The 12,765-nt window shown below is 43.5% G+C and overlaps 1 protein-coding gene across 1 annotated transcript in view; it reads right to left on the reverse strand.

The window, feature by feature from the left end:
- The window catches only part of LOC139328395 (dihydropyridine-sensitive L-type skeletal muscle calcium channel subunit alpha-1-like), a 187,583-nt gene that overhangs the window by 44,226 nt on the left and 130,592 nt on the right, over window positions 1–12,765 (reverse strand). The window contains exon 34 of the mRNA XM_070958221.1: window positions 353–512. Within this exon, the coding sequence (XP_070814322.1) occupies window positions 353–512 (160 nt within the window). The remainder of the gene's footprint in view (window positions 1–352; window positions 513–12,765) is intronic.

The following is a 12,765-nucleotide window of genomic DNA, read 5'->3' on the forward strand; positions in this document are numbered from 1 at the left end:
GCAGTGACTATTACTTTATTTTAATTCTAAAAAATCTAAGACTTGTCTTGAGTTTGTCAATTGCACATGAAGTACAGTCATTTCATTATACTCACAACTGAGTATTCAATGGTAGCCCTCCATTTCAAAGGACCTTGTTTCAAATGTTTCAGATCTCACTGGAGTCACTGTACCACTTTTCATGTCTGGTAGAAACTACATTTTAGGTTGTATTAACGCTTAAGTCAAATGTGAGCCATTGTGTAGATGGCTGTATTTTAAACATGTGTGACAGCAAACTGTTTCAGCTGAAACAAGTGTTAAGCTGCTCTTAATGTGTGCTGAGAGCCTGTTAATGTATGTGTTGTTTTACCAGAAAGGCACAAAGCATGTAGAAACTCATGAAGTAGATGATGGCAAAGTTGGATCCACAGGTGTACTCTTCGCCAGGCAGGTAGTCCGACTTGGGGTCACACTTCTTCCCATACATACATGCCAACATCACTTCATGCCATGCCTCCCCTGTGGCACATCTGTATAGAGAACAGAGAAGGTTGCATGGATTCCAGTCAGTATCAGCAGATTCTTGCAAACAATGTTCAAGAATCAGTGACAAAGTTGAAGTTGTGCCGGGGCTGGATACTTCAACAAGACAACGACCCTAAACATTGCTCAAAGTCCACTAAGGCATTCATGCAGAGGAACAAGTACAACGTTCTGGAATGGCCAAAGTCCCCAGACCTGAATATTATTGAAAATCTGTGGTGTGATTTAAAGCGGGCTGTCCATGCTTGGAAACCATCAAACCTGACTGAACTGGAGATGTTTTGTAAAGAAGAATGGTCAAAAATACCTTCAACAAGAATCCAGACCCTCATTGGAAGCTATAGGAAGCGTTTAGAGGCTGTTATTTCTGCAAAAGGAGGATCTACTAAATATTGATGTAATTTTTCTGTTGGGGTGCCCAAATTTATGCACCCGTCTACTTTTGTTTAAGTAATTATTGCACACTTTCTGTAAATCCTATAAACTTCATTTCACTTCTCAAATATCATGTTTGTCTGCTATATGATATATTTAACTGAAATTGCTGATTCGAACAACCAATGATTTATAAAGGAAAATCTTGAAAATGATCAGGGGTGCCCAAACTTTTTCATACGACTGTATATATACAGTACATTGGATGTGCAAAAATTGAAGTTGGATGTACAAAATTGAAATGGAAAATACATATTAGAATGACTATATATACTGAACGTTGAATGTGCAAAATTGAATTGGATGTGCAAACATTGAAACTGGAAAATATACAGACAGAACAGACAGTGAAAGTGAAAGTCCAAGGGCCATTCAGAGGGAGGAGTTGTGTAGGTTGATGGCTACAGGCAGGAATGATTTCCTGTAGCGTTCAGTCCTTAGTTTTGGTGGTATGAGTCTTTCACTGAACTAACTCCTGTGCCTGCCCAATACATCGTGAAGTGGGTGTGAGATGTTGTCCATGATAGTCCATAGCTTATTCAGCCTTCTTTGTTGAGTCTGTTGGTGTCTGCCATCCTCAGCCTGCTGCCCCAGCATGCAACAGCATGGAGAATTGCACTTGCCACCACAGACTCATAAAAAATCCTGAGCATAGTCTGGCAGATGTTGAAGGACCTGTCATCAGCATCAGTGTTCTTTGCCCAGTCCAGTTTATTGTCAGTATGTACCCCCAGGTACTTGTAATCCTCCACAATGTCCACACTGACCCCCTGGATGGAAACAGGGGTCACCAGTGCCTTGGTTCTCCTCAGGTCCACTACCAGTTCCTTAGTCTTTGCCACGTTAAGTTGCAGATGGTTCTGCTCACACCATGTGAAAAAGTTGTCCACAGCAGCCCTGTACTGATCCTCGTCACCCTTACTGATACCTACATTTGACTGGCTGAAAACATGACCCTCACAGTGCTCGCCGGCTTGTCCAGGTGGGCGTAGACATGGTTGAGCAGGTAGATGATGGTGTCCTCAACTCCAAGTCAGGGCTGATAGGCAAACTGGAGGGGGTCCAAGAGTGGCTTGACCATGGGCCGGAGCTGCTCCAGGACGAGTCTCTCCAGAGTCTTCATAATGTGGGAGGTCAGTGCCACAGGTCTATAGTCCTTTGAGGCCCTGGGCCGTGATGTCTTTGGCACAGGGACGAGGCACGATGTCTTCCACAGTATGGGGATCCTCTGGAGACTTAGGCTCATGTTAAGGACATGTTGAAGAACTCCACACAGCTGGGGGGCACAGGCTTTGAGCACCCTTGGGCTGACACCATCAGGGCCTGGAGCTTTGTTAGAGTGGAGTCTCATCAGCTGTCTTCGCATCTGGTCCGCAGTAAAGCACACTGTGGAGGTGACAGGTGGGGGAGGTGTGGTGTAGTCCTCTGGTTGGTGAGTGAAGTTAGTCTGGCAGTCTGAGGAGGTGTGAAGAGGGCTCATGCAGGAAGATGGGGGGGGTGTGAGAAGGAGGAGAAGGAGAAGGAGTGGGGGGGTGGGGAGTGGATGATGATGGTCGTCCAGGACAGACAGCAGAGGAGTCAGAGGGAGGATGAGCCAGGCCTGAAGTGCCAAATCTATTAAAAAACTGATTCAGTTTATTTGCCTTGTCAACGCTGCCTTCAACTCCTCTGCTGCTTGTCCTGAAGCCAGTGATGGTCCTCATACCACTCCAGACCTCTCTCAAATTGTTCTGCTGGAGTTTCCTCTCCAGTTTCCTCCTGTATTTTTCCTTAGCCTCCTTGATTTTCACCTTCAGTTCCTTCTGTATCGTTCTCACCTCCTCCCTGTTACCAGCTCTGAAAGCCCTCTTCTTCTGATTGAGGATGTCTTTGATGTCCTTTGTAACCCATGGCTTGTTGCTTGGATAACAATGGACAGTCCTGGCTGGGACAGTGGAGTCCACACAGAAAGTGATATAGTCCGTGATGCACTCTGTGAGCCCGTCAATTTCCTCTCCATGCGGCTCACAGAGTGCCTGCCAGTCTGTCACCTCAAAACAGCCCTGCAGTGTCTCATATGTCTCCTCTGACCATCTCCTCACTGTCCTTGTGTTCACTGTCCTTGTGGCTGACTCTTCACTAGAGACACATAACAGGGAGTGAGGTGCACAAGATTGTGATCTGACCTGCCCAGAGGGGGGAGCAGCTGTATGCATCCTTGACGTTAGCATACAGCAAGTCCAGGGTACTCTCCTCTCTTGTGGGACAACTCACATACTGCGTGAAATTGGACAGTGTTGTTGCCATGGTGACGTGGTTGAAGTCATCCAGTCACATAGACACCTGAGGCAGTAAAATCCTTTGTGGATTCGAAATTGGCATTGCAATCTCCTCTGACATTAGGCCTTCCAGATTGCACCAAACCATTTACACAGACTGTTTACAAACAGGGTGGGTACATGACTTCGATACTGACACAAGACCATGCGGGGCAACAGAGTGCTGTAGCCTATTTCTCATCAAAGTTTGACTCGGTTGCTGCAGGACTCCCTACATGCCTTAGAGCTGTGCTGCTGAAAAAGCTGTGATAGTGTCACGTGACATTGACTACTGGTACCACACGCTGTGTCAATGATTTTGCTTGAACAGAAAACTTCTCACTTCTCACAACAGCAAGGTGGCTCAGATATAACATGATTCTGCCTGACATGCCTAACATCACTGTTAAAAGATGCAATGTTCTTAACCCTGCAACTTTTCTCCCTACACCAGATGATGGACAAACACATGACTGCATGGCAGTCATAACTGAAGATTGCTCCCACAGAGCTGATCTGCAGGACACACCTTTGCAGAACGCCGACCTAGAACTGTTTGTGGACCGTTCAGCCTTGAGAAACTCAACAACCAGTAAAAACCAAATGGGCTTTGCTATTACAACACTACATGACATAATTGTTGCACAGCCACACCCCTAAAATTATTCTGCACAAGCAGCAGAACTGGTTGCACTGACAGAAGCATGTAAACTTGCCTCTGATAAAACTGCCAACATATATACTGACAGTAGATCTGCATGGGGAGTGGTACATGATTTTGGCCATCTTTGGGCCAGTAGGGATTTTTTAACTTCCATAGGCAAACCCATTGCCCATCACACCATGGTTGTTGCACTTCTCGATGCTGTCCTTCCAAAATAGGTTACTATCTGCAAATGTCAAGCAATGATGATTTTCTTTCACAGGGGAATGCCAGAGCGGATGCTGCAACTAAGGCAGCAGCACAGCTAGAGAACACAAAAACACCATACAATGACTTGCCATTGTTGACTAACAATTGACACCAACAGCTGATTTGCTGGACATACGGGCCAGAGGCAGCCCTGAAGAATGGCTGCCTTGAAAAAGAGCAGGCTACTTTTTTGTCAAACATAGCTTAGAGCATTAATATGTGCAACATCAGCATCACCAATTATAGGGGTTCAACGGCTAGATTCTGGAACATAACAAAGGTGGCACAACGAGGAGTTCACCAATCTGTCATGACAACAAACCCCACCCAACAACAACGAACTGTCTGTTTCACTAGAAAATGCATCACTGAGCAAGAGCACTTCCTGGGAATATCACCGTGCAGGACAGTCATGGCCACCTGCGGGGCATCATGGGGAACTGTAAATAATGCAATTAAGATCGACAACCTGACAATGAAATTAGAAACCCTGGCGGCCTTAATGTCATCTGGTTTTTCTGCCCTCACCCCCTCTGTCCAAGCCATCCGATATGTGGCACTGCAGAACAGGATGGCAATGGATATAACATTTACCATCCGAGGAGGAGTCTAACCAAATTTGTAACTTTGTCATATGATTAAGTGTGTGTGTGTCATAATCTGCTGATCATGACACCGCGTATGTTATTATCTACTGACTAAGTGAACATCATGTTTGTACAACACATTATGACGTGCCTATTGTGCTGACATTGTTCTGATGGTAGAACAAAATCATCCTGTTTACAAGATAATGTATTGTTTATAATCTGACAACTTCCCCTGCTCTGGGCTCCTTCTTGCATTTCACACTCAAGACAGCAAGGAGCCTGTTTACACGTGTTAGAATAAACTCTCAGAAAAACAACGAAAACTTTGTGCTTTTTAGTAAAAAAACGCCAGAACAGTGTATAGGGTGGTTCTGAGGTATATGTTTTGAGGGGGGTTGTCGGTGGGGGTGGGGCAGTACACAACTGCTGCAGAAGATGGGGGTTGCAACATAGAAGACTTGACAAGGAGGGGCAGGTGGTCAAGTGAATTGAAGAAAAAGGGTTTTTTTTTGTGATCAACTTTTTGTCAGAAAAATATAGAAAGGCATACAAACTTCACACAGAAAGGCCCCAACTGACCCGGGGATCGAACCGGCAACCTTCTTGCTGTGAGACACACGCACTACCTGCTGCGCCACCATGCAGCCCCAGGAAAAAACAATGTTAAAAAAAAAAAAAATTATCCCCAGAAACATCCCACCCACCCCCTAGATCCAGACTCCAAGCTTCCAACAAACACTACAGTTGAAACGCATGGAGGGCAGTCAGAAGTGAGTATCAGGCCTTTATTGTGGATTCTTTGGCTCCATGTACTCGAGCTGTTGACAGCTCTAAATAAACAATGTCCAGGTATGTTAAAAACCATGCTTAGAAGGAGAGTAAGTGTGGAGGTTTCCAGTGTGTGGCAACTAGTTTTTCACCACTGGGGTACACTCCCAAAACATGTGAAAATAACTGCTGATCACTTGGGAAGAACATAAAGTACATGTAGTATCATTTATAACTTTCATCAAATGAAGTTTCCTTGGCGTTAAATATACTCTATGTATATAATTATAATGTATTTGTTGATGGTCCGGATTTCTGGATGCTAGGGTCACGTCAACCCAAACTCTATCCCAGTCAAATGTAGCTTTCAGGTCTGAGACATCTCTCCTCCATATTGTGTCTAATGCCAGAGGTCTGTAAGAGTGTTGCAACATGAACCGATAGAGTCTTGAGACAAGACCACTTGTGCTACTAACTGAATCGAACAATTTGCAAATTGGATGTGGTACAAGAGGGCTTTGCAAGGAGATACCATTGTCTTTTAAAGTAGACCTCAGCTGTAAATAAAAGACAAAGGAGGTACGCGTTACACTATATTTAATACAAATGTTCTGAAAAGTAAGTAACCCCTCTTCCCCATAGAGATCGTGTGTACAAATGTTTTTTCTTTCGTAGTCAGGAAAACGAATTGGATGACCGTCATTCAACAATCTATCATTGTTAAATATTGGAGAATGTGGGCCCCACCCAGAAGAGCAACCGGCTAATTTCTCCAGCTTCCTCCATGCAAATAACAAACAAGAAATCATAGGACCAAACCTCAGACGACACTGATGGACTGAGATATTAGAAAGCAAAAAGTTAACAAATGAATACGGTTCTAACATCTGCTCCTCCAGAGCTTGCCATGATACCTTAGCCTCAGGTTGCAACCAGGTTAATAAAGGCCCAGTGAATATAAGTTAAATAAGCCCAGTTATATAAGTTAAAGTTTGGGAGAGAAATACCACCAGCTTTCCTTTCTCGCTGCATTATTGTGAGCTTAATGTGGGGTCGTTTACCACTCCATATAAATTTTGTTATAGCTGATTGTAGTTTGCACCAATATTGAGGAGGCGGGGGAAGAGGGAGCATCGAGCTCACAAAATTGACTCTGGGTAAAATGTTCATTTTAATTATAGCTACCCTGCCACAAAGTGAATTTGGCAGGTTAGACCACCTGTCTAGATCTGCAAAGATTTTATTAAGGGTATTACAAAAATAGTTTGTATCTATCCCTAGATATGTAAAATCTGGGATGGATGCAGGGATAGGAACATTACACTTAGCCTGATTCAAGGGTAGTAAAACTGATTTCTGCCAAATTATTTTAAAGCCGGAAAGCCTGCCATAACCTTCAAAAATTGACAAAAAATGTGGGATACATTGCACTGGATTATTTAAATACAATAAGACATCGTCAGCATATAGCGAGATGTGATGTGATGCGTTCCTCCAATGGAGGTGGTCATCAAAATTATGTTGCAAGATGGCATCAAGGGTTGCATATTTTAACTCTAAAGTTTCCATTTGGCTGAGCGTTCTTTATTTCTTGTCGAAGCATATAAGGTGGTATTACTCCTTATGAAGCCCTTCACTGCCTCCAAGAGTATTCTAGGATCAGAAACAGAGCCAATATTAAATTCCAAAAATTCGCTAAAATTGCTTTCAAACTGAGTTTGAAATTTTTCATCTCTTAGTAGAGATGAATTGAAACGCCACCTAGGGGCTTTAGAGGGAGATGGACGAACAGTGACTGAACAATATATTGGTTTGTGGTCAGACCAGGTAACTGGAATATAATGTGCATTTTGTATATTTTGAAATAAATCTTTGGAGGCGAAGATAAAATCTAGCCTTGAAAATGATTTATGTCTCCCTGAGAAAAATGAGAAATCTTTTAGAGCAGGGTTTAACATACGCCAAATATCGACCATGCCTGTGTCAGTTGCCCACTGGCGCAACACATCAGATGCTAGACGTTGATCTCTGGTCTCCATACCGCCTGTTTTGTCCATGCTGCTGTCCCACACTGTGTTGAAATCTGCCCCTAGGACTAAATGAAATCCTGTGAGATCAAGCAGAGTTTTAGTCAGTAGTTCATAAAAGGCAGCATCAAATGCATTAGGGGCATAAGCAGGGATAAGTGCAATGTTTTTCCCCATCCATACGGATCTTGGCATTGGCTATCCGTCCTGCATCATCTGCCCAAGAGTCAATCATATCAAACTTTAGTTTCCATTTACACAGTACCATTACTCCTTTACATTTTGTAGGTGCAGAAGAAGTTGTAATAGGGGTTATTGGCTAACCAACCCGCATCTTTAGATAATAAGTGTGATTCCTGAATCATGGCGAAATCTATATTTTTCTTTCGGAGAAAATCTAACACAGTGGTTCTTTTGTGAGGGATATTGAGACCTCTGGCATTAATTGAGATGAGATTAAGAGCTGTCATATGCTGGCAAATATAGTAAAATAAAAAATGAAATAGCCTCCGCAAAAACATGAGAGAGAACTGGAAACAATAAAAGAAAAACACCCCAATAAAAGAAAAAAACTACGGACATCAAAAATACCAAAAAGAACAAAGGAAGGTGAAGAGGAAAAATACTATCAAACCTTCCTGATAAATCCACAACTGGATAACTAACTTAAGGAACTATGAGTTTCAGGCCACTCAAGCAATCTTATGATTCTGCCAGCGAACGTCTCCAATTTCTCTAGCCAGTCGTCTCACCTGCTCCTTCTGCTGAAGCCTCAGGAAACGTACGACGAAAGGCCTTGGGGGGGGGGGGGGTCCGGGTTTAGCTGGTAGTAGCGAACGATGAGCGCGCTCCAAATCCAGGCCCCCTTGGAAGTCAGCCCCGAGGATTTCAGGAAGAGTAGCTTTCAAAAACGATATAGCATCTTTATCTTCAACTCTTTCTGGGAAACCGTAAATGCGTAGATTTACTCGCCTTTCCCGGTCCTCATATTCAGTCAACTTAGCGTTCAGTTTTTCTACATCAGAAGCCGAAGCCGGGGGAGAGTCACACTACTGCCTCTCCCTTCTGCAAAGTGTTTGTTTTGGTCAACTTGGTGGACAACTTCTGGAGGAGCTTGTGTATTTTGGTTGAGGAAATAGCCTCCTCCATGCTCTCCCGTGCTGACGATACAGGTGAGGCCTGGCTAGCCTTGGAGCTAGAGGTAGCCCTGGTGCTCTGCTGGTGTTGTGGGGCGCTTGCGTCATTTTTCCTGGAATTCAGCATGACGGTGGTGAAAAAGGCTTACAATCGACAAATTATGAGCAAAAAGATATTTAAAAAATTGCAAGTGCCGATATATTCACACAACATGTGAGCTGGTGATGCCACAGCTCTCAGTCTAAGCAGCCATCTTGCCTGGCATCATCACGTGGAAGAAAAAGTTCAGATTATTCACCACTTTCAGTCCCACACAAGCTGGGAGCAGGGTTCTTTGTAGGCAGGTATAGTCTTAAACCCCTTCTAGACACCACTGATGTTGTTCTGCTCCAGCTGATCCTCCTCACCTCCCTCTGCACATTATTCAGCATCTGTCTGTTTGCTGACCTAAAGACCCTTTTTTTTCCACTAGGAGAGTTTTTATGTCAAGAGGAAATCAGGGTTTGAGAAAACTGTACAGTCCTGATAGGTATGACATTCTTCACACAGACATAGTCTATCAAAACAGAGTGTGCGGCTGTGTATGTCCTCCCCAGGATCATTAGAAAGTGCTTCCCACATCATTTTATCAAAGCAGTCATTCAAAGGGTCATCAGCCTTCTCACTGTGCAAGTGACAGCCAGCTTCCTCTGTGCAAGTGGTGCAGAAGGCTGTGATCAGATCTTCCCAGTGTCACAATCCTGCATAGCACTTACCTCTGCTGCAGCTCTTCAGCCATGCCCCATACCTGCCCATCTGCACACTTAGCTTATTAGGTTCATCTGGAAGGCAATTAAGCCACGCTGTCATTCTTCCCAGTTGCCAGACTGTCTTTTTGCGCCATGCCAGACTCTTCAGCGTGCCTCTCCAGATTGATTTCTGGTATCCGACCTCGCCTGTTCCTGACTCCTTCTGTCCTAGCCCTGTGTCTGCAGGTGTGCAGATCTTACCACCTCAGTTACAGAGAGCACATTCCACCTCCGAGAGTGATTTCAACCTCACCGAAATCTGTCAGCAATTTCCGCGTTCAATCCGCTCTCCTCACACTAAGTCCTTCTGAGCCGGCTCCCCGCTCAGTACGGCAGTGTTGCTCCGATTGTCCGTTGTCCCATATTCCCAGTAAATCAGCTGGCACTGCAATTGGGTCTTCCATTAGCCCGTTACACCCAGGGGAGTGAGAGATGATGAGTTATATGACAGCTAAGTGTTGGCATAACATAAATCCAGTGCTTTATTGTCTGTGGTGTAGTGATGTTGTATATAACATATTGAGTGAATGCGGGTGAGTGGAGGAGAGAGAGGCATGGCAGTTAGCAGAAACATGGAGTGCATGTGGGTATTGAGTGAATGACATCACAGGCTGGATCAGCATTTGTTGGGTAATATACACTGCTATCATGGTGACATGTGAGAATTCCCTGGGTTCCCCAGGCCTCATGCACTGCATGAAAAACCACATTTTCGACCCGTAAATCCCAGCGAATTTCATTGATTTTCGGCAATTTAAGGCAAGTTTACGGGGAACCTCGCCGGCTCCGAAAATCGTCGGAAACGAACCATCTGTCGGCAGGGGGCGTGGTTAATCGCACCTTCGCTCTAATCAGCACATGAATGCTACCGAAGTTGATCTACTCAGGCTGGCCTGCTGACTTTACAAACAACCATTGGATGATTCCACAGGCATTTTAAAAGGAAACCATCATGTGATTGGATAGCAACTCCAATCACATGAGTGAGTGATCATGTGATTGGATGACAACTCTGCTGCTATTGGTCATCTGTGCGCCACAAATAATAATAATAAATACATATTAAATTAAATACTATATAATAAATTAATATATTAAAAAATGTTATTAGATTGTTATATTTATATATATATATATAAAATATAAATGATATATATATTTTGTTTGATTGATGATTCATTTATTTATTTGGTGATCCACCTTCTACACTACCACACAGTAGAACACAAAGAACGCAGTTGACAGAAACATTTTGAAAAAAAAGTCTTTAATGAAATCGTGACACACACATTAACAAGGATCAACCAAGTAAAATCAGTGACTACTGGGGAAAAAAAGCAAGGAAATGTGCAGAGGGGTTCACTGATAAGAGTCTCTGGGTTGGGCCATGCCGCTGGTCCATGGTGCATGAAAAAGAGTCTAAGGCCTCTGAAAATGCTTCTTTGCTGCCTCTGGGTCATACTGAGTTGGCGCCTGTCGCTTTGAAGGGGGCTCGATGCGAAGCCTCTTGCGGTGTGTCGCCACATACTTTGGGTCGCTCTCCAGCCGATCTTGCAGTGTCTGGCAGAGTTTGGAGAGCTAGGACACTCCTTCTTGCTTCCAGCAGCTGTAAATACAGGTGTTAATATAATATTAGTACTGCTAAGAAACAATAACACATGATAACAAATGTGAGCATGTTTGTCAAAAACAATGCAGATAATAAATAAAATTCAGCCTATTTTTACATTGTTCTGAAAATAAAGCGGCATTCTTGGGACTCTTACCCGCTTCCTTCTTTGTCTGCTGCCAGCTGAAATCTTCACAGCTGCTGCCTGAACTGAAAGAGCTGGCTGGGCATACCTGAAGCTCCTCCACACCGTCTCATAATATGTCTTACAGGCCGCTGGAAGAAAATATATATTGGTTTGAAATAGTTAAGGCAGGCTTCAGTAAAAACAACAACAAGAAACTACAGAAAGGGTTTAAAAGACTGCTGTCCACACCATCCATGTCAGGACTCCCAGTTAAAGTCGCCATCAAATATGACGTCACCGTTTCGTTGTGGGGCAAGTTTAGTCTGTAAAACGCAAAAAGTACAAACAGGTCATGCAGCGTTTACATTTACTTATATTCTGCAGAATATATTTTATTAACTTACCCCTGCTCAGGTTCATATCGCCTGTTGTTTCCGTCACTATTGTGCAGACGTCGCACCTTTTCCTTTAAAATACAAAATACATTGTAATGTTAAATGTAACGTGAACGATTACCAAACGTTCGGAACGTAGTGCAATAAGAATAATAAAGGTTTGGCGCCCTAAAAACTGCACAATGTGGTACTAAATGCTAACGTTACGTACATAACTTACGCACCCGTCTCTTCGTCTCCGCAGCTGCAGTTCGGTCGGGCTGCTCCTCCAGAGCGAGCAGTCTGGCTTTTTTCACGGCCATTCTCCTCGCCAACTACGCGATCAGCTGCGTTAGCAGCCGAGACAATCCACTGAAGACGCTCAGCAGTTTCTTCTCTAAATTGTTTGGACTTTCTGGATATGGTCGCTCCGCAGCCAGGCCGTCCACTCGTCGCAAAGGAGTGCCTTCTGGGATGAACTGAAGACGATGTCTGGCCATTGCATGAACAGTTAAAGTTTAGCAGGACCCGAAACGTAACTGCTCTAATCCAAGCTCGATTCGCGTTCACAGACGTGCCGAGGTCGTTTTCTGCCAACGTCATTGCGTCAGAGGAGGCATCCAATCATATGCGAGGTCGCACTCTCGGAATTTCTCGCGAGACCATTTTTGTTGCGTAGAATGAAAAACATGCTGGGATTTTGTAAGGTACTTTGATTTTCTATTTTTGTACCTGAATATTTTATAAAACATGTAAACTTCTTTAAAGTGACATCATCGAAAATAAAAAAAAGAAAAGTTACTTTGGTGTATTCCCTTTTTATTCCTACTGAAAGAATCATGTGGACTGACCCTGCTGGAATTTTGCAAGCTAATCACACAAGCATTGTTCATCTGGTGTTGTGGTGGCAAAATGTGAAAAATTGTGACCAGTGTCCAAGAACTGTAGATGCTTTAATTTTCAGAATTTTGATTTAGCAATTTAAGTGGAAAATTAAAGACCTTTGAGAGTCAGGACACTTATCCTGTATATAACCTATAAAATTATTTAAACACACTTTTAAATCCTCATGAAAAAAAATCTTTGTATTCTGTAGGCACAGAACACACACACACACACACACACACACACACACACACACACACACACACACACACACACACAATCCCAATTTG

This window comes from Chaetodon trifascialis, chromosome 3, assembly GCF_039877785.1.
Source record: "Chaetodon trifascialis isolate fChaTrf1 chromosome 3, fChaTrf1.hap1, whole genome shotgun sequence".
NCBI classification, from domain to species: domain Eukaryota; kingdom Metazoa; phylum Chordata; class Actinopteri; order Chaetodontiformes; family Chaetodontidae; genus Chaetodon; species Chaetodon trifascialis.